This window comes from Castanea sativa, chromosome 6, assembly GCF_040712315.1.
Source record: "Castanea sativa cultivar Marrone di Chiusa Pesio chromosome 6, ASM4071231v1".
NCBI lineage: Eukaryota > Viridiplantae > Streptophyta > Magnoliopsida > Fagales > Fagaceae > Castanea > Castanea sativa.
Window position 1 is genome coordinate 10,085,517 of NC_134018.1, and position 20,080 is coordinate 10,105,596.

At 34.2% G+C, this 20,080-nt stretch overlaps 1 protein-coding gene across 2 annotated transcripts; it reads right to left on the bottom strand.

The window, feature by feature from the left end:
* Positions 1 to 245: 245 nt before the first annotated feature.
* Positions 246 to 4,869, bottom strand: LOC142638089 (3-ketoacyl-CoA synthase 20-like). Of its 2 annotated transcripts, XM_075812088.1 has the most exons (3): positions 4,060 to 4,863; positions 938 to 1,235; positions 246 to 775 (listed from the first exon to the last, which is right to left on the bottom strand). In XM_075812088.1, exons 1-3 carry the CDS (start codon positions 4,780 to 4,782, stop codon positions 450 to 452), a joined length of 1,347 nt encoding a protein of 448 aa, XP_075668203.1. In that variant the 5' UTR covers positions 4,783 to 4,863; the 3' UTR covers positions 246 to 449. The 2 variants fall into 2 exon arrangements, with proteins under 2 accessions (XP_075668203.1, XP_075668202.1); XM_075812087.1 differs by having other exon boundaries at positions 246 to 1,235; positions 4,060 to 4,869.
* Between the last annotated feature and the right edge of the window lie 15,211 nt (positions 4,870 to 20,080).

A 20,080-nucleotide genomic window follows, 5' to 3' on the forward strand; every position in this document is an offset into this window, starting at 1 on the left:
CCTAATCACTTAATGGGCTAACAGACTGATGGACTTTAATTAAATTTTGCATAACTTGTGTCTCAATCGGTCAAACCTGTTCTCTTGATCGGTGGAACGCAACATGTTTCGAATTCTTGAACTCGTAGCTTGCTTATTCTTGTATTCAGACTTGCAGCACCTTGAATATTGTCTAATCAAACCTATAGCCTTAGGAATCTATATTTAGACAAGTTTATGTTTACGGTTTACTAATTGTTCTAAACTTTTAGAACTTAACAAGGAGCATACCAATCTCTTATTTATTTAGATATATCCAAATAAAATTGATATTGCACTGGTTACAACTTAACATCACAAGAAGTTGTGAAATAAATTGTGGAAAAAATTGTCTCTAGACTTAAAAGAAATTAATAACATACATGAATGCATAATGTTCTTCCTATAATTACCTAAATTAAGGATGGCATCTAACAATCAATTGGTGCCACTTCAGGTACATGAACAGGGAAGCTATCAATCTCATCTATCCAAGGATTATGCTTCTCATCTGCTGAATTAATGGTTCGCAATGCTCGCCACACAACACTGTTACACTTGAACCCTGACCCAAATGCAATTTGCCATGCTCGATCGCCTTTCTTGATTCTCCCCTTGGCCTCAGTATAAGCCAATTCATACCATAAGGAACTACTAGAAGTGTTTCCAAACCTATAAAGAGTCATCCTTGAGGGTTCCATATGCCACTCACTAAGTCCAAGACTCTTCTCTAACTCATCCAACACTGCCCTCCCTCCTGCATGTATACAAAAGTGCTCAAAAGCCAACTTAAAGTCTGGAACATATTGTTTTATCTTCATTTTAAAAATCTTTCTCCCAATCAAATTCACCAAAAATAGGATTTGTTCAGAAAAGGGCAGGACTAATGGCCCTAATGCTGTTAAGTTGGTTGTAAGACCTTCTCCAGCTACTGGCAATAGGTCTTTGGAGAGTGCAACGCCAAGTCGATTATTTATGTCTTCTTTTTGAAAGACACAATTGTAACCTCTATCATCTGCACCTTTGTGGGTACGTAAAGCATGAACTAGTTGATACTTTGAACAATGGCGATCGGATGATCGGTTTGTTAAAAGAATAGCTGCTGCACCCATGCGGAAGAGACAATTTGGGATGAGCATTGAGCGAGTATTGCCATCATACCCGGCCAGAGTCAAGCTTTCCATGCTCACCACAAGAGCATAGGAATTAGGTCGTATCTGTAACAAAGTGAGGATTCGATTATATACCTTAAGTATGATTAAGAATTTGATCTTCTTCATTTATTTCAAAATAACGATTGTACGTACATTCTTTAATTTGGTGGAGATTTAGTTTTTCATCAATCTAAGTATATATATTATGTCACATTATTTGAAAATCAATTTAATTTCTTATTTATTGGAAATATATTTTTAAAAGTGTACAATATATTATTTAAGAATTAGACCATTTTGAATATACATTACTGTTAATTTCTTTAAAACCTTCTCCCCTCTCCCCTTGTGTGTGTATGTGTTAAAATACTTAGTATTCTCAAAAGAAAAAACAGTGGGTTAATTCTACATTGAAAAATGAGTGTAAGTTATAAAGGTTTAAAGTTTATGTTGTGTATCCAAGAGTTAGACTATTTTGGATATACGTCACTGTTAGTTTCTTTAAAACCTTCTCCCATCTGCCCTTATGTGTGTGTGTTAGAATACTTAGTATTCTAAAAAAAAATATTAATTAATCAATGAAAGGCTAAATGCAATAGAAGAATCAATTAACTACATGCCAAATACTCTGATTAAGCCATTTTTGGACTGTTAGTTTGGAAAATGATGCCCCAACCACTTATTTATATTTAATCTTGCTTCCACAAAATCCCACCTATAGATAGAAGGGGCGGGGAGAATTGGAGTTAGAGACCCATAAATGGGACACCATTAAAGACTAAGGATATCATTTTTTTTTTCCTGATACAATATAAAAATCATACTCTAACTTAATCTAAATGTATATGTGTGTGAAGTTCATTTCTGACAACTTAAACTGTCTCTTGCCCCCACACCCCACAAGTACTTGTATACATAAAAACATTAATTCCTAGAAGACAAATTTAAAAAGAATTTGTTAGTATATATAACACTTTTTCCATTTAACAAAAAGTAGAGTGTATATGATTCTTTTGGTCTAGAGGTATTATAATAATAAAAAAAGCTTATCTCCAAACCAATATGAAAGAAGCTTCCTCCAATCCACAACATGGTGATTAAAAATATGATCTATATACTTTTAGACATGTGACATTTTTAATAAATTATGTAATTTATTTAAATAGTACATATAAATAATTTTATAAATCAACACATAATAGATTGAAAGTGATTCTCCAAATAAGTTTGGCAGAAAACATTATTGAAATAATTATTGATTCATTAAATACAAAAACGTATGAAGGAAAAACGTACGGTCTTGAAAAAATAATTTCCAACAAACAGACAAACTGCATTAAAATGAACTTTCATTGATGTAGGTGAATTTTGGTTTTGGTTTGCTAAAATGTAATTATTTTTCTATTATTGCATTGTCCTATGTTGTGAAGAAAGGGTTAAATGAAGCTTTTATATCTGAGTTCCTCTCATATGTCATAATAAAATATTAGATTAATTAGTTGGACGCAATATAACTAAAATCAAAGGTGTTGAGAAACGTCGTGATATATATTTCCATATAGAAGTCTCCATTAATAGTGACAAATATGTTCTGTATGTTCGCTCATTTTTTTATTTTTCAGCATTTTTAGTTTGAGAATGATAGGTGAGAGGCATACAACTCACGTTTGTTTGTCTAAATAATTAAAAGGGTAATAATGGGAGAGGAACTCTACTCTAATTTAATAGCCGCACTCCACCATTAAAGTTAAGATTTTATTTTTTGAATTTGATATTATAGTGTCACATTATTAAAATTTTAAATGGTGTGACACTTAATATATTTTTAAGTTTTTAAAATATAATTTATTTTTGAGAAACAAACACACACAAAAGTAGAGGAAAAGTAGTTCTGATATAACGTTTCACAACACAAAAATGCATCACAAATTTCACTCAAAAGCTATAGTAATTTTAAAGCATGAAATATAACCACTTCAAATAGAGAGTATTCTAATATGGTTTTAATACATATCACATGCTTATTAAGACAGTTTACGTGCTATTGCAAATTGAGTCAAATTATCAAATTAAATTCTCATTCAAAATAATCTTGGATAATATTTATTAACCACACTGCTCGTATTATAAGAAAAATAGTTAAAAATTGGATAAAAATAATAAACCAATTGGGATAAACTCATAAAAGTATCATTTAAGCAAATAAGAAAAATGATTATAACATTTTCCATAGAGTTAATTAATACAATGTATCCTCCATGAAAACATGTAATTTGCTTACCACGACATGGCACTAGCTGGACCCCTAGACCTGTGACTGTTTGACCAAGTCACTGGTGTTAATATGAGTAAAAGTGTGTGGCAAAAAGCGTAGCTGTCATCAGAACTCAGATCTCAATGTAAGTTAAGTGCTGTATAAATGTATAGCTCAAGGTTACCGTTGATCAGGGTTTAGATTTTTGGTATTTGATACATAACTAATAGCATACACTTGAAATAACTCCTATATTGTTTGCTTCCAAAAAACTCCTATTTTGTTTTGTTTAACTTGTTGCTGTTATTATAATTATTATTTCAATATATTTGCGTACTTTATTTCAATATATTTTTGTTTGTAATCTAGACTTAAATAAAGAAGAAATTATTATTTACAGACCCATTGTATGAATTTTTATCAATATTTTAACCGTATTATTGCTTTTAAATTAAAATCAAAGATGTGAAAACTAAATGTGATATTATGGATATGAATAAGAAATAGACATAAAAAATGTGCATACAATGAATGCAAATAATATGTACACGTTTTGCGATAAAAAAAAAAGTATATGTTTGAGCCAAAAAAAAAAAATTGTGCATAGTATATGGTATGTGTAATTTTATATACCTGTAGCAAGCGTTTGGCAAGATCTATAGAAATAAGTCCAGCACTGCAGCCCATTCCACTAAGATTATAGCTCAAAATGTTCCCTCTAAGCTTGTACCTGTTAACAACCATGGCTGACAATGATGGTGCTGGATTGAACAAACTGCAATTCACAACAAGAATCCTTATATCCTTAGTCTTCACTCCGGTTTTCGCCAATAACTCATCAATCACTCCAAACATCACCATCTCTGCCTCCTTCCTCGCTTCATTGAAACTCATGTTGATTGGAACCTCCAAAAATGTTTTGGCGGTATATGTTTTTTGACCATACCCGGACCTTTCCAAAATCTTCTTTTGAAACGCTAAACTTTCCTCTGTGAAACTCCCAGTTAGCTTAGTCGCTTTCATGAAAGTTTCATTGCTGCACATTAGAGTATGGTCGGGCTTGTAACAAGAAAAATTTACTAAATAAACTTTTCTCGGACGACTCAAGAAGTGAAGGGTTGCTAGGATAGCTATAATCACGACGCATAAAGTCACAACTACAAGATTGTGCATAACGTGGTCGGAGAAATGGACGAAATCATCCTTAGAAAGATGAGCCAAAGCTGTGGTACTGAGTGGCACAAGGAAGAGATACATGGCATTAGAGATTAAGTAGTGATAACCAAACTTCACGTACTTAAGTATAATAGAATTTGGTTTCTTGTCTTCTTGGTTTCGTTTCTTTTCATACTCCATTGTTGAGCACAAACGCAAACTAAAAGGCGTAGAAGAAAAGAGCAAGACTGTAATAAATGCAAACTAAGATGGAAATGTGTAGTGTTCAGGATGCGTTAGAGTACCGTTGGAGCTTTTATAATCATTATAGCCCTGAAAACGATGGAATAATTGTTAATAAATTATTTTAAGAGAGTTTTAATACAATTTTAATGAGAAATATAAAACGTCGTTAAAATAATTAATTATTTTTTTCTATAATTTTTTTTTAAAATTGTTTATAAACCAATGTTCTTAAGATATTCATTAACATTTGTCATCATTATAATTGTTAGGACATATTTTAATATAATTGGCATATTTTTTGACAAAATGCATTTTATTTGTATTTGGGTAAATCTAAGTAAGTTCAAGATGATCATTACAAGTGGTTACATTGAAGATATGAAGATTATTCAAAAATTACTTAAGAAAAGTACAATCTGCAGGTCTCAATACCTCCTCAACAAAAGTTTAATTTGTCGAGATTCATTAAAACTCGACACATGTCTCGATCTATCGAGCTTACGAGATTCAGACTATAGCTAGTAACGTTTTTATTCTAAAAGGCTATTCGTTTATGGGTTTGTATAATCCTTATAGGATTAGGAAAACTCAAGGTTTGTGGGTTTGTATAATGCTTATTGGACTAGGAAAGCCTAAGGTTTGAGTAAACCTATTTGGAATAGGAGAGTCCATTAAGCTCCTATTTAAAGGAGGTGGAAAAAGAAAAACCTAACACTAGAGAGCTTCATTAGGTTTTCTTTTTGAAACCCTAGCCTTCTCTTACAGAAGAAAAAGTTCTTGCTGCGTTTCTTGTACGCCTTTGGATTCTATAATAAAGCAAAGTCTCTTGCACCAACATTGAAGATCTTATTGGTGTTTTTATGTGAAGTTGCTACAAATCAACTACAACAATCAAAGGGTTGCTGTGGAGTTAGTCACGTACTTGGATCTGTGCATCAATTGGTTAGTCACGTATTGGAAGCCGTGCATTGAAAGGAGGGACTATCACTACATCACAAGTCCAATTAAGTAATGAGGTAAGGATTCAACTGTAAGTTGGTATTAGGTACTGGGATTCCTTTTACTTGTAATTGCTTGTTTTGATAATAGTGGATTTTCGGGAGTGATGACTTTAAATTCACCCAGTGGAGTTTTGCCTCGGTGGTTTTTCCCATTCGTAAACAAATCACCTGTGTCAAATTTATTTTCCACTGCATATAACTTAGTTGGTGATTTGTTTATGCTACCACGCTTAGCACATGTAATTGAATCTAATTAATTAACTTGGCTAATTAATTGATTAATTTACAAAATGAGTCAATATATTCTTGGCCTATCAAGTGATATCAGAGCGGACACACTCTGATTAGGTTTTAATCATTGTTGTGTGATCCATTGACCCCTGTTGTCATGGAAACTCTTGATTGTTTTGATTTGCATGATCTTGTGTTGAATGATGATGATGATATTCAAGATGCCTATTGTAAGCTTTATAATTTTTGTATGAGATCTCTTAAAAGTTCTACAAAATTAAAAGCTAAATTTAAAAAGGTCAAGCTTAAAAAAGATGATTTGATTGCAAAATTAGATGAAGCCAATAATTTGAATAAGAATTTTAAAAATCAAATTTCATCTCAGGTGAACAAAATTAAGAGTTTGGAAGAGCAACTAGTTGAATTTGAAACTGAAGTTGAAAATTTAACTAGTGCCAAACTTGTTGCTAAGCCTAACCCAAAAAAAAATATTTTTATATTCCTCCATTTAAAAGGAATAATGAAGAGTTGTAGGCTTATTTTGCTAGGATAAACAAAGGTAAAATATCTTATGTTAACGTTGAAGTTTCTAAACCTATCTCTAAAACTCCTTCTAGGTTGAATAAAATTTTGTTTTTGTCCCCACTTGTCATCATTATCATATTTTTGATCATATTAGGCCAAATTGTCCTAAATTAAGGTCTTTGTCAACCTCTAAGGTTAGACCTCCTTCTAGGAAGTATAGTAGTTCGAAAACTACTCATGTTTGTCAACATTGTGGTGCTTCAGGTCACACTCGTCCTAATTGTTTCAAGTTGTTTTCTCATAAGCGAGTGTCCAATATGTCTCATCCTTTGTCTAAAGGCTCTGTACCTATTCTTGGTAAGTTATTAAAAGGTTTGAGCCTTTTAACTCAATTTCAAGGGAATTCTAATTCCTCTATGTCCTTTAGTAGTCATGCTAGGACACGTGCCTTTTCATCTTCATGGCCAAATACTCGTGCTGTGTTGGTGATAAAGGAGTTTAATACTTAATTGTCGTTTTGTTTGTCCTCTACTTTAATTCTTTTTATCTAAAGTTGGACTCTCTTGCTTGATTTCTTATATGCTTTTGGAATCATGCTTTCATGCATCTGCATCTGTCTTCATACTTTTATGTTGTTTGTCTATTTTTATTTGGTTGTTTAGTTTTTGTTTTGTTTTGTTTTCAAAATTAAAAAAAAAAGGAAAAAAATCAAAAAAATACAAAAACGGTGTGTGTTTGTGTATGTTGGTACCTTTGTACCTTTGATGGCCATTGAAACAAAGTTTCTAAACTTTGTATCTCTTGTAACTTAGATGAGAATCTCAATGCACAACTATGCAAATGAGCTTTGTGGCTTGTGTTTGTCACGAGTACGATTAAGATTATCTCTTATTTCTCATACTCATATCACTCTTTTTGATGGGAATGACTAGAAAATCCTAAGAGAAATGTATAAATAATCATCTCACCACTAAAGCCCACCAATCATGTATAAGATTTGTGTGTATCGGCATAGCAAAATTGTGATATTTTGGCTTACATAATTGGGCATTTCTTTTCTCTCTATTATGTCCATGAATGCTATGCTTGAAAGAAAAATATGCAAAGAAAAATAAAAGCAAAAAGAATCAAAATGCTTTTAATATGGTTGTAAGCGTGTTTCTAGGAGATGTGAGAGTTATAGGATGTACCTCAAATGTGATAGTCCCCATCAAACAGTTATGATTGTATGTGAGTGTTTTTAATTTTCTCATGTCTCAAATCCTCATAATATGAGACACATATGCACTCTCTCTTTGTTTCACACACAACATGCAAATTATTTGCTACTCTTGATACATGTGTAGGTACAATGTAATTTAGCCATCACAAGGGATACATGTGTTAATATATACTTGCTAAACCGTCTTAAATTGTTTTTAAAATATAAAATTGGTTAGACTTTTTTAGTGTGTTTTTGGATCTAGGAATGCTTTGCATCTAGAGTTAAAATGTGGTTTGAGTGCTTAACATGTTACTTGGATGCTTGTTTGAATAGCCATCTTGTTGCTTTCTACATCCTCGATAGCTTCTCGACAGAATCTTGACAAATGCCTCTTCTATGGAGATTTTTGGATTTGACCTCAACAGCTTCTTGATAGATAGGTCAATCCATCAAGCCAAAATCTTGTGCCCTCTTTTTACTCGACACATCCTTGACAAATTCTCGATCCATCAAGGTTGACTTCTTCTCAATAGATTCTCGACACCTCCTCGATCAATTGGGATACCCTTGCATGCATTTCATTTTTCTTTGTTTTGCATTTTTTTTCTTTGTGTCCATAGCATCTTGTTTTCTTTTTCTTTTAGGTTTATGGTTCCTTGTTCTTCTCGTTCCCTTTATATCAATTTTTTGTCTGTCTCCGATCAATTTTTTTTGGCTCTTTATGCCCTTTGACAATCGTGTCAAAAAGGGGAATAGTTTTAAGAATTGAATGTCATTCCTTAGAGGGAGAACTTCATATTAAAGGGAAGAAAGTTTTTGATGTAATTAACTTAGGAGGAGAGTTAGTCTGATACACTTTGATACTGATATATATTTTGTGTTGTGTATCTTTTGGTTTTGTAACCATTTACATACATCAAGGGTTGTTTGTATATTTGATGATGATGTATGTGTTTCACTCTTTATCTCACATGTGTTGTTTCTTTTCTCTCTTTATACACATGTTTCTTGTTTATTTAACTTGTAATTATTTTCCACATAGCACCTTGATGTGTTTTGTTTAGTGCCTTTCAGGAAAGACAAGTTAAAGCCAAATCAAGATTCCGAACCTTCTTCTTGTAGCAACTTCCAAGGCTCAGATCTTTTAGACTAGGCTTATTTATTCTGTAATATTAAGTTGAATGTATTCTAGGAAATTCAATATACTCTTTTGGTTTTGTCACGGATTGCCAAAGAGGGAGATTTTTAGGACATATTTTTATATAATTGGCATATCCTTTGACAAAATGCACTTTACTTGTATTTGGGTAAATCTAAGTAGGTTCAAGATAATCATTACAAGTTGTTACAATGAAGACATGAAGATTACTCAAGAACTACTCAAGAAAAGTGCAATCTGCAGGTCTCGATACCTCATCGACAGAAGTTTGATCTGTCGAGATTCATTAAAGCTCGACACATGTCCCGATCTATCGAGCTTACAGAATTCAAACTATAGCCAGCAACATTTTTATTCTAAAAGACTATTTGTTTATGGGTTTGTATAATCCTTATTGGATTAGGAAAACCCAAGGTTTGTGGGTTTGTATAATTCTTATTAGACTAGAAAAACCCAAGGTTTGTGTAAACCTATTTGGAATAGGAGATCTCATTAAGCTCCTATTTAACGGAGGTGAAAAAAAAACATAACCCTAGAGAGTTTCATAAGATTTTCTTTTTGAAACCCTAGCCTCCTCCTACAAAAGAAAGAGTTCTTGCTGCGTTTCTTGTACGTCTTTGGGTTCTGTAACCAAGTAAAGTCTCTTGCACCAACATTGAAGATCTTATTGGTATTTCTATGTGAAGTTGCTACAAATCAACTACAACAATCAAAGAGTTGTTATGGAGTTAGTCACGTCCTTGGATCCATGCATCAATTGGTTAGTCACGTGTTAGGAGCTGTGCATTGAAAAGAGAGATTTTCACTTCATCACAAGTCCAATTGGGTATTCGGGTAAGGATTCAACTGTAGAATGGTCTTAGGTACTGGGATTCATTTTACTTGTAACCGCTTGTTTTGACGTTTGTTTTGATAATAGTGGATTCTTAGGAGTGGTGACCATAAATTCACCCGGTGGGGTTTTGCCTTGGCGGTGTTCTCCATTCATAAACAAATCACCTGTGTCAAATTTATTTTACACTGCTTTTAACTTAGTTGGTGATTTGTTTGTGCTATCACGCTTATTGCATGTAACTAAATCTAATTAATCAAATTGACTAATTAATTGATTAATTTACCGAATGGGTCAATACATTCTTGGCCTATCAATAATAGCACCCATCTAATATAAAAAAAGAAAAAAAGAAAAAAAAAAAAAAGAAAAGAGTAATTGGTACTAGTAGCTACACCCACATGCTCATTAATACCCTATATTCACAAAAGAAAATGACTTCTCATCACTAGTGTGAAACGACTTCCTGGGTTAGTGAGAGTTTTCAATTGCAGGATAAGTTAGAGCATTCCCGTTAGGTATTGCAAAATCCTGTAACAAACAAATCACTTAAAACCCATTGCATCATTTTATCTAAAGATAAAGAATATCTTAGGAACATTCACTTGATTTTTTACTTTATTTTATATACTCCCCCTCCTTCCTCTCTCTCAATCAGTCGACAACTGATTCTATCTTTGATCACCTTCTCTCTCTCCCTCTCCTCTAAGAAGAAGAAAATTATAATAAAAAAGTATGTCAGAAAAAGAGAAAATATATTATTTTAGTGTGATAAACTGTAAAATAAAAAATGAGATGTCTGGTGTGTTTTTAAAGTGGTAATATAAAATACATTAAATTTATTTTGATAATGCAAAGTATATAATTTTTTAAAGAAGCCAATGGGAATGCTTTTATGGAGTTATGGTTCTTTATTTCATTGATTTTAATTTGGGACAATTATTGTAATCCCCCCTAAGTTTTTATGTTCTCACACTCATGGCTTTCCATTTCATTTGGAATAAGACATTCGTCTTCCCTAAAATACAAATTATTTTCATTAACTTCCTTTGGATCAATGGTTGAAAAAATGTTTAAAAAAATATTTTAAAAAAAATCTTGAAATTCCGATTAGAGGGGGTGTGGATGACAATTTAAGTGGAGTATGAAAGAGCAAATTCAAGATTCTTTAAAGCCCCTCATTTAGGGGGTGTTAGTGTATTTTTTTTTTTTTTTTGGAGAAGATGTTAGTGTAAATAGTTTGCATTTTAAGGGGTTGAATGTTTTATCCCTTAATCTTAAGTCAATCTTAACTAGTGATTTAAAATCACAATTTATTCTTATATACTTATATCTGCATTAAATTGAATCTTTATTAAAATCACTTTCAATTAGTTAATAAGAAAGTTTTAGAAGAATAAAGATATTTAGGTTACCATTTACCAAAGCCTCCTCTAGTTATATATATATTGACAGATATTATTTTATATTTTTCGTGGTTTAGTACCTTTTTATAAATAAAAAATAAATAAAAGTAAATTTTTAACATATAAAAATATTTATCCCAAATACAGCTTCAATAACATGACTCTTTTTCACTTTGAATATACCCTTTTTTCTAAGTGTAATACCAAAGATTATTTTCTGGATAACAACTTACAAATATATTTTTTTTCTATTTCGACTTTTATGATATTGAATAGAATCACTAAACGACTCATTTGGATATTTCATTGTTCCTTTTTATTTATAGTACTTTTATTGATATAAATTGCAGGAAGTCCGTCCAATTGAAACTTATTGTTTCCTACCAAAAAAAAAAAAAAAATTAAACTTATTGAACCGATTTTTCATGGACGGCAAGAGAAAGGCAAACTATATTGTTAATGGAAAAATAGATACTAAGATTTTAGGGTTAGAAGGGATTAAATTAAAGATGTGATGAAAATCCTTACTCTAATTTTTTTTTCTTCCAAAAAAAACATTTGAATTCCACTTATTCTCTCTGTTAGGACATATGTAGATATTGTTAAAAACATATGTTATGTAAATTAACTAATCTTTTGACAAAACGCACTTTATTTGTAATTGAGTAGATCTACGGTGGGATTAGTACTTCAAGGAACAAGAGTTCAAATTTAGTATTGAAGTTATGCAAGTTTGTTCAAGAAACAAGTGAAGAAGTGTTGTCTATTAAAGCTCGACAGATAGCTTGACATATCATATCTATCGAGGTTTAATGCTAATGCTCAACAGAAGTTGTATCTGTCGAGAATTATGAAATTTAGATTTTCAGATCTGATTTCATGCATATCCAGGTGTTTTTGTGTAGGGTTTCTTTTCTCACAACCCCAGACATATATAAAAATTATTTTAAGGGCCGTCTCAAGTGTATGCAAAATGATTATTTATGCAGATTGTGACCGGAGACAATTTGCCATAGTTCATCATATTCTTTGTAGAAACTACTGCATCTTTTCGTCAAGAGTTTTGTAACCAATGAGCTTTTTGATCTTCATCATTGGATGAACTGAAGAATTTCACAGTCAACATCTTCCTCAAGTTGGTGTGTTAGTCACGTAGTTGGATCTGTGCATCAATTGGTTAGTCACATATTAAAAGCCGTGCATTGAAAGGAGAGATTGTCACTATATCACAAGTCCAATTAGGTATTGGGGGAAGGGTTCAACTGTAGGTTGGTATTAGGTACTAAGATTCATTTTACTTATAACCGCTTGTTTTAATAATAGTGGATTCTCGGGAGTGGTGACCTTAAATTCACCCGGTGGGGTTTTGCCTCAGTGGTTTTCCCCATTCGTAAACAAATTACCTGTGTCAAATTTATTTTTCGTTGTATTTAACTTAGTTGGTGATTTGTTTGTGCTACCATATTTATTGCATGTAATTGAATCTAATTAATTAACTTGGCTAATTAATTGATTAATTTTCCAAATGGGTCAATACATTCTTAGCCTATCAAGTGGTATCAGAGTAGGCACACTTTGATTAAGGTTAATCTTTGTTGTGTGATCCATTACCCCTTTTGTTAATGGATAGAGTACAATCTCTTATTATATCTCCTTTATTTGATGGCACTAACTATGCATACTAGAAAGTACGCATAAGAGCTTTCTTGTAGTCTTTAGATGAAAAGGTATGGCAAGCTGTAGAGGTTGGCTAAACTAAGCCAAAGGAAGCACTGGCTGATTGGGATGATGCCAAGATCAAAGCGGCAAACTTCAACGGCAGAGCATTGAATGCTTTTTTCAATGCAGTCACCAATGAGGAGTTCAAGAAGATATCCTCTACTGAAACTGCTAAGGAAACATGGACTATTCCAAACAACCTATGAAGGGACTAAGGCTATCAAGGATTCAAAGCTTCAAAGGCATACTATGCGCTTTGAAGAGATTAAGATGGAGGAGGATGAGTCATATGACGAGTTCTATGCCAAGCTGAAGGACATAGTCAACTCTGCTTTTAATCTTAGGGAAACTATTTCCGAACCCAAGGTTGTAAGAAAAGTGCTCAGATCTCTATCTGAGAGATTCCATGCCAAGATCACGGCCATTGAAGAGTCAAAGAACATTGAAAAAATTCTTTTGACAGAGCTGGTTGGCAACTTCCACACCTATGAGTTAGGTTTGACTAGGATCGAAAAATCAAGCAAAAGTAAAAGCATGGCACTGAAGGCCAAAAGTAATGAGACCAATAAGTCTTCTGATGATGAAGATTCCAAGACGAAATCCTACATCACTAGGAAATTTAAGAAGTTTATGAAAAATTCCAATGCGAAAGGATTCGACAAGGACTGAAAGCAATCCAGTTCTTCACAATTCAAGAGCTAAGATAGATAAAAAAAGAAGGATGCTAAGGATGGCGGTCGATATACTATTCCCTCCAGACCAAAGTGCTTCGGATGTTAAGGCTTTGGACACATGAAATAAGAATGTCCAACATATCTCAAGAAAATTGGGAAAAGCAAGGCTTTTACTGCTACCTTGAGTGACACCAAGCCTAAGGATGAGTCAGATGAAAATGATAACGAGGGAATCTTGAATGCCTTCACTACCACAATGAATCCTACTGAGGGGATTGTCGAAGAGGTAGATGAAGAAGAGGACTTGGTGGAGTCTAAGTTTGAGAAAATAGATGAACAAGATGACATCCATACAGCCTATGCTAAGTTGTACAAGGTTTCCAAGAAGCATGAGAAACTTTATAGGTTGGCCACCAAGAAGCTGAATGATGTGGAGCTAGATCTAGAGGAGCTCTCTACAAAGGTTGATGAACCAAATCAAACCATTGGAGCTTTGCGGTTCGAGAACAACTTTGTTGGGTTCTAAGACCCTTAGGTTTAAATGTATTAGAACCCTAATTTATAATGTTGGCAAACCATGATCAAAACGTTTTAGTCTTGTTTAAACATGCTCAAAGTACGTGTCTTTTATGTAAAGTTGGAATCGAGTTGCTACAGGATTTACTATGTAAATCTGCCTGGCTCGATCAATCGAGAATTAGACTCAACCGATCGAAAGTCGTGCAGATTATTTTTCTGCAGAATTTTCCAACTCAGTCCAAGCCCGTTTTACATGTAGGGTTTTATGTTTTGCCCTAAGTATAAAAGGGAAAACCCTAGCCACGTTTATGGATTCTCTTTATGCTGTGTGTGTGAATCTTTTGTGAGATCTAGAGGTGTTTGCCTTCACATACACTTAGGGTTATCAAGATCTAAATTGATGTCAAGAGCTTGGTGACCAATTCAGTTGCAGATTCAAGAGCTTAAAGATATACAAGCGGGAGTGCTTGTACTTGCTGAGAATTCAAAAAAGAAGTAGTCTGTAGACTCGGAGCTGTCACGTGGTCGTGGTAGTAAGTTTTCTACTCGAGGTAGCAATAGGATGTTAGTGGTCTAAATCCCTATGTGTAAACTTCAATTCTTTCATAGTGGATTCAGTTTTACCTTAAGGATAGCTAGGTTAAATCCTCCCCAGGTTTTTTATCGGTTTAGTTTTCCGAGGTCATCATATTGTTGTGTTCTTTATTTTCTGCACTTTACAATGATATGATTTATATGTGTTAACATAGATTTGCATAATTTACCTAAGTTACTCACTTGGCTAAATAATTAGATTAAACTGGTTGTGTTTAAGGGGTTTAAAAACGCACAAACTTCCTTGCTACAAAGACAAAGAAGCTTAAAGCAGAATTGTTCCAAGTTAGAGTTCAATTGGAGAAGACTTCCAGTGCAAAGGTCGATGAGATGCTAAGCTCTCAGAAATTTGCTTTTGATAGAACCAGTTTGGGGTATGATTTCTCTTCTCCTAATATTGCCTCCTCTAGTACTACTATGTTTGTCTCACTTGTTAATAATGTTAATTTTGAGCAAAATGAATGTAAAACTGAAATAGCTAGTGAGAACGTAGACAGGGGCAAATCCATTTTAGGAGCACCTCCTAAGGTTAAAAAGAAAGAGACTAGAAACCCTAGGACTAAGAAGATTAATAACAAAACATCTCAACCGAAGAAGTTTATCTCTGTCATCACTGTGGAGCTTTAGGGCATACTCATCCAAATTACTACAAGTGGTTAGCCACTCAACAAAGCAATAGTATGCTCTCGTTTGGAAACTAAAATCAGTTTCTATCCTCTTTTGCTCCTTTTGGAGATCTTCTTAAGGCCTTCATATTCCTTTCAAACTTTAAAAGATTCAATTCTTCTCCCTCAGCACCGGATCAAAGGTTCCCACAAAGGAAAGGTTTTTCCAAAGTGTGGAAGGAAAAATGCTCAAAGTGATTTAGTCATTTTTTCTCTCTCTCCCCTTATGGTTATGCATTACTTGTGTGTTTTGCTTTCTAGTTTGAGTCAGTCTAGTTTTATGCTTTATTTGTTTAACATGTTTTTATTTATTTGTTTTCAGTTTTGCTTTATTTTGTTTTTCATAAAAAAATATTTTGAAAAATCAGAAAAATATAAAAACAGTGTGTTTGTGTACATTGGTACTTGTGTACCCTGGATGACCATTGAAACAAAGTTTTCTAAACTTTGTATCTCTTGTAACTTAGATGAGCATCTTAATACACAACTGAACAAGTGAGCCTCCTGGCTCGTGTTTGTAATGAGTACGATTAAGTTTGTCTCTTTTACACTTAATACTCATATCACTCTTTTTAACGGGAATGACTAAAAAATTCAAAAAGAAATGCATAAATAACCATCTCACCACTAAAGCCCACCAATCATGTATAACATTTGTGTGCTTCGGCATAGCAAAATTGTGATATTTTTTTGGCTTACATAATTGGGTATTTCTTCTCTCTCTATATATGTCCATGCATGATATGTTCAAAAAGAAAAACATGCAAAGATATATAAAAGCAAAAGAATCAAAATGAATTTAAATATGGTTGCAAGCGTGTATCTAGGAAATGCGGGAGTTATAGGATGTACCTTAAAGGTGATAGTCCCTATGAAGCAGTTATGATTGTGTGTGAGTGTATTTGATTTTCTCATATCTCAAATTGTTATAATATGAGACACTTATGCACTCTTGCTATGTTTTTCACACACAAGACACAAATTCTTTGCTACTTTTGATACATGTGCAGGTACAATGTGATTTGGCCATCACAAGAAATACCTGTGTTAATATATGCTCACTAAACTGTCTTAACTTGTTTTTGAAAATAAAATTGGTTAGACTCGTTTAGTGTGTGTGTGTGTGTGTGTGTGTGTGTGTGTGTGTGTTTTGGATCTTGAATGCTTTGCATATATGTTAAGAAATGTTTTTGAGAGATTAATATGTTGATTGGATCTATGTTTGAATAGCTTGCTTGTTGCATTCATCTTTATGTGTTTTTCCTCCTTGAAAAACTCATTTTCTTCAAGCTCGACAGCTTCCTCGATAGATGCTCGATAGATTCTTATCTATCGAGCCCCTTAGACTTCCTTTCTCAATAGAAGTTAGCGCATACTCGATCCATCAAGATTTCTGGAATTTGTCTCGATAGCTTCTCGATCCATCGAGAAAATTTTCCTTAGCTCTCTGTCTGTCCAATATATCCTCGACAACTTCTCGATCCATTGAAGCATTTTTGTCGTCAACAGCATCTCGATAGCACCTTGACAAATTCACTTCTGTTCAGATTTAGTGCTCGACAGATCTCAATAGATACTTCGATCCATCGAGTTGAGATTTCTTTAAATAGCTGAGGTGCGAATTAGATTTCATTTTTCACTCACTCTCTCTCTCTCTCTCTCTCGATAAAAAACTTCTTTTCTCTCCCAAACACTCTCTCCCTCACTCAAAATCCTTCAACCCTTCTTTATTTCGGCCTAGATTAAGTCTCCATTCCTTGGTAAGTGATCTATATCTCTTCATTTTCATGCATTCGTGCATTTATGACCTAGATTTTGGGTTTTTTGAAAAACTTTTGGGGTTTTTGAAGTTATTGTGAAATTTTTGGGTTATGTTATGTTGATTTGATGCTATATGATCATGCATTACATTCCATTAGCATTTTCACAATGTTTCATGCATTTAGTTGTGTGCTTGATTGTTGAAAATTGTGTGCTAGTAAGTTTGGATTGGGTTTCAACCCTTGATGCAACTTATGTTTAGCACGTCACATGTTTATGCATATTCCATGCATACGCATCATCTCTTTTCTTTTTGTGTACTCTATTGTGATTGTGTTCTGTCTTCTCTCTCTCTCTCTCTCTCTCTCTCTCTCTCTCTCTCGGATAAACTACACATGGCACCCAAACAGCGTAAATCCACTTTAGCTCAGAACCCTTTTCGTGGTTCTGGGTCATCATCTTCTTCTAATCCTCTTCCCCCTCTTCACGTCCAGTTCCGTGATGAGAAGACCCGAAAGGACTTCTCCGAGAACTTCCAGCGTCATGGCGTTCATTTGGAAAGCTAACTCATTCTATTTTCCGACACTCCTCTCCTCACCGTCATTCGGACTCGAGGCTAGGCTTCTCTATTAGAGAAACCCTTGAGGTGTCCTACCGTGTTTATTCAGGAGTTTTACTCCAACATACACAGTGTCGATACCTCTGTACCTCGTTTTGCCATGACATTCTGAGGTATACGTATCGTCGTTACCCCGAAGTTTGTTTCTGAGGTACTATTTGTCCCGCAGGTAGCACATCCTTACTACCCCAATTGTAAGCGTCTTAGGACTGTGTCCAGAGACGAGCTTCTATCTCACTTCTGTGAGACACCTTCCACATGGGGTGGTAAGCTAAACACCCTATGCTTGGGCTTTGCCAGAGGCCCAAGGATCCTTAACATGGTGATGACATTTACTTTCACTCCACTGTCTCACTATAACTCCATCATAGAGCTTCGTGCTCATTTTCTTCTATCCCTCTTAGTGGACTTCACCATAGACTTCCCTTCTCACTTCATCACTTCGGTCCTCGATGTTTATCAAGATACGACTACATGTGATAATCTCATTTTTCCTTTCGCTATCATGCGTACCCTTTGACACTTCTCCATTGATATTCCAGATTCTCCTTCTCTCTTCCCCATCATGGGTGCCATCGACACTAGTACTGTTCAACAGAGCGAGGCTCAACTTTGAACGAAGCGACCACGTGTGGTGACTCCCGATCTTACCGCTTCTATTAGTGCTTCCACTTTTACTCCTCCATCAACTGGTGATGTGACCCTAGAGGCCATCATAGCGCAGCTTCAGCGTATAGATGCTCGCCTTGACACTCTTTTTGATGAGTTGTGTTAGGTAAACACTTGTGTTGGTCGTATCGCACGACGACAGGTTTGCCTTGGTGGTTTCACCACTTCTCCATCTCCTTCTCTAGAGGTGTCAGTAGATGAGGATAATGATGATGGTGATGAGGATACTAGCTCTTCCAGTGATGTCGAGATGATGCCCTCTCAGTGACTTGTCATTTGTCATTCATGACAAAAAGGGGGGAGTAGTTTTGAATGAGAGTAGTCTTGTACTTAGGGGGAGAGTTAGTATAAGACATTTTTGTTAGGAGGAGTGTTTATACATTTTTTGAGGGATGTAGTGAGGATGTTATGTACTTTTCTTTTCTTTATCTTTAGTTACATTATCCTCTTGTACACCGGTCTTGTGACCATTTATTTATGACATACATTGTATTTATGTTCATTTATATATATATGATGATGTATGTTGTTCTTCACCTATCTCTCCATGTGTTGTTTCTTTTCTCTATTTATACACATGTTTCTTTATGTATACAATCTTTTATTTCTGTTTCACACTAAGATGCATTGATGAGTTTTGTTTAAAGTGTTTCAGAAAGACAAGTTGTGAAAATCTATCATGCCATGAACTCTCTTCTTGCAAAGTTTTTCAAGAGTTTGTGTTAGGGTTAGATTTTATTGTATTCAACAAGTGGTTATGAGTTTAGTGATTTAAGACTTCTCTCATAATTCTTTTTTTTTTTGTGGTTTTGTCATAGATTGCCAATGGGGAGAATTGTTAGGACATATGTGAATATTATTAGAGACATATGTTATGTAAATTAGCTAAACCTTTGACAAAACGCACTTTACTTGTAATTGGGTAAATCTAGGATGGGTTTAGTACTTCAAGGAACAAGAGTTCAAGTTTAGTATTGAAGTCATGCTAGTCTGTTCAAGAAACAAGTGAAGAAGTGTTGTTCATTAAAGTTCGACAGATCATATCTATCGAGGTTTAATGCTGATGCTTAACAGCAACTCGACAGAAGCTATATCTATCGAGAATTACAAAATTTTGATTTCCAGATTTGATTTCATGCATATCCATGTGTATTTGTTTAGGGTTTCTTTTCTCACAACCCTAGACATATATAAGGATTATTTTCAAGGTCATCTTAAGTGGATGCAAAGTGATTAATCATGCATATTGTGACCGGAGACAATTTGCCCTAGTTCATCGTATTCTTTGTAAAAGCTACTGCGTCATTGTGCCAAGAGTTTTGTAATCAAGGAGCTTCTTGATCTTCATTGTTGGATGAACTCAAGAAATTTGCAGCTAACATCTTCTTCAAGTTGGTGTGTTAGTCACGTACTTGGATCCGTGCATCAATTGGTTAGTCACGTACTAGGAGCTGTGCATTGAAAGGAGAGATTGTCACTCAAGTCCAATTGGGTATTGGAGTAAGGGTTCAACTGTAGGTTGGTACTAGGTACTGGGATTCCTTTTACTTGTAACCGCTTATTTTGACAATAGTGGATTCTCGAAAGTGGTAACCTTAAATTCACCTGATGGGATTTTCCCTCAATGGTTTCCCCATTCGTAAACAAATCACATATGTCAAATTTATTTTCCGCT

What these genes read in the sequence shown, in the direction of transcription:
- LOC142638089 (XM_075812087.1), bottom strand. Translation starts at nt 4,782, where the DNA reads ATGGAGTATGAAAAGAAACGAAACCAAGAAGACAAGAAACCAAATTCT. An exon ending in TTGCCAAACGCTTGCTACAG is followed by an intron (nt 1,236 to 4,059) that starts GTATATAAAATT and finishes ACTTTGTTACAG; the next exon opens with ATACGACCTAATTCCTATGC.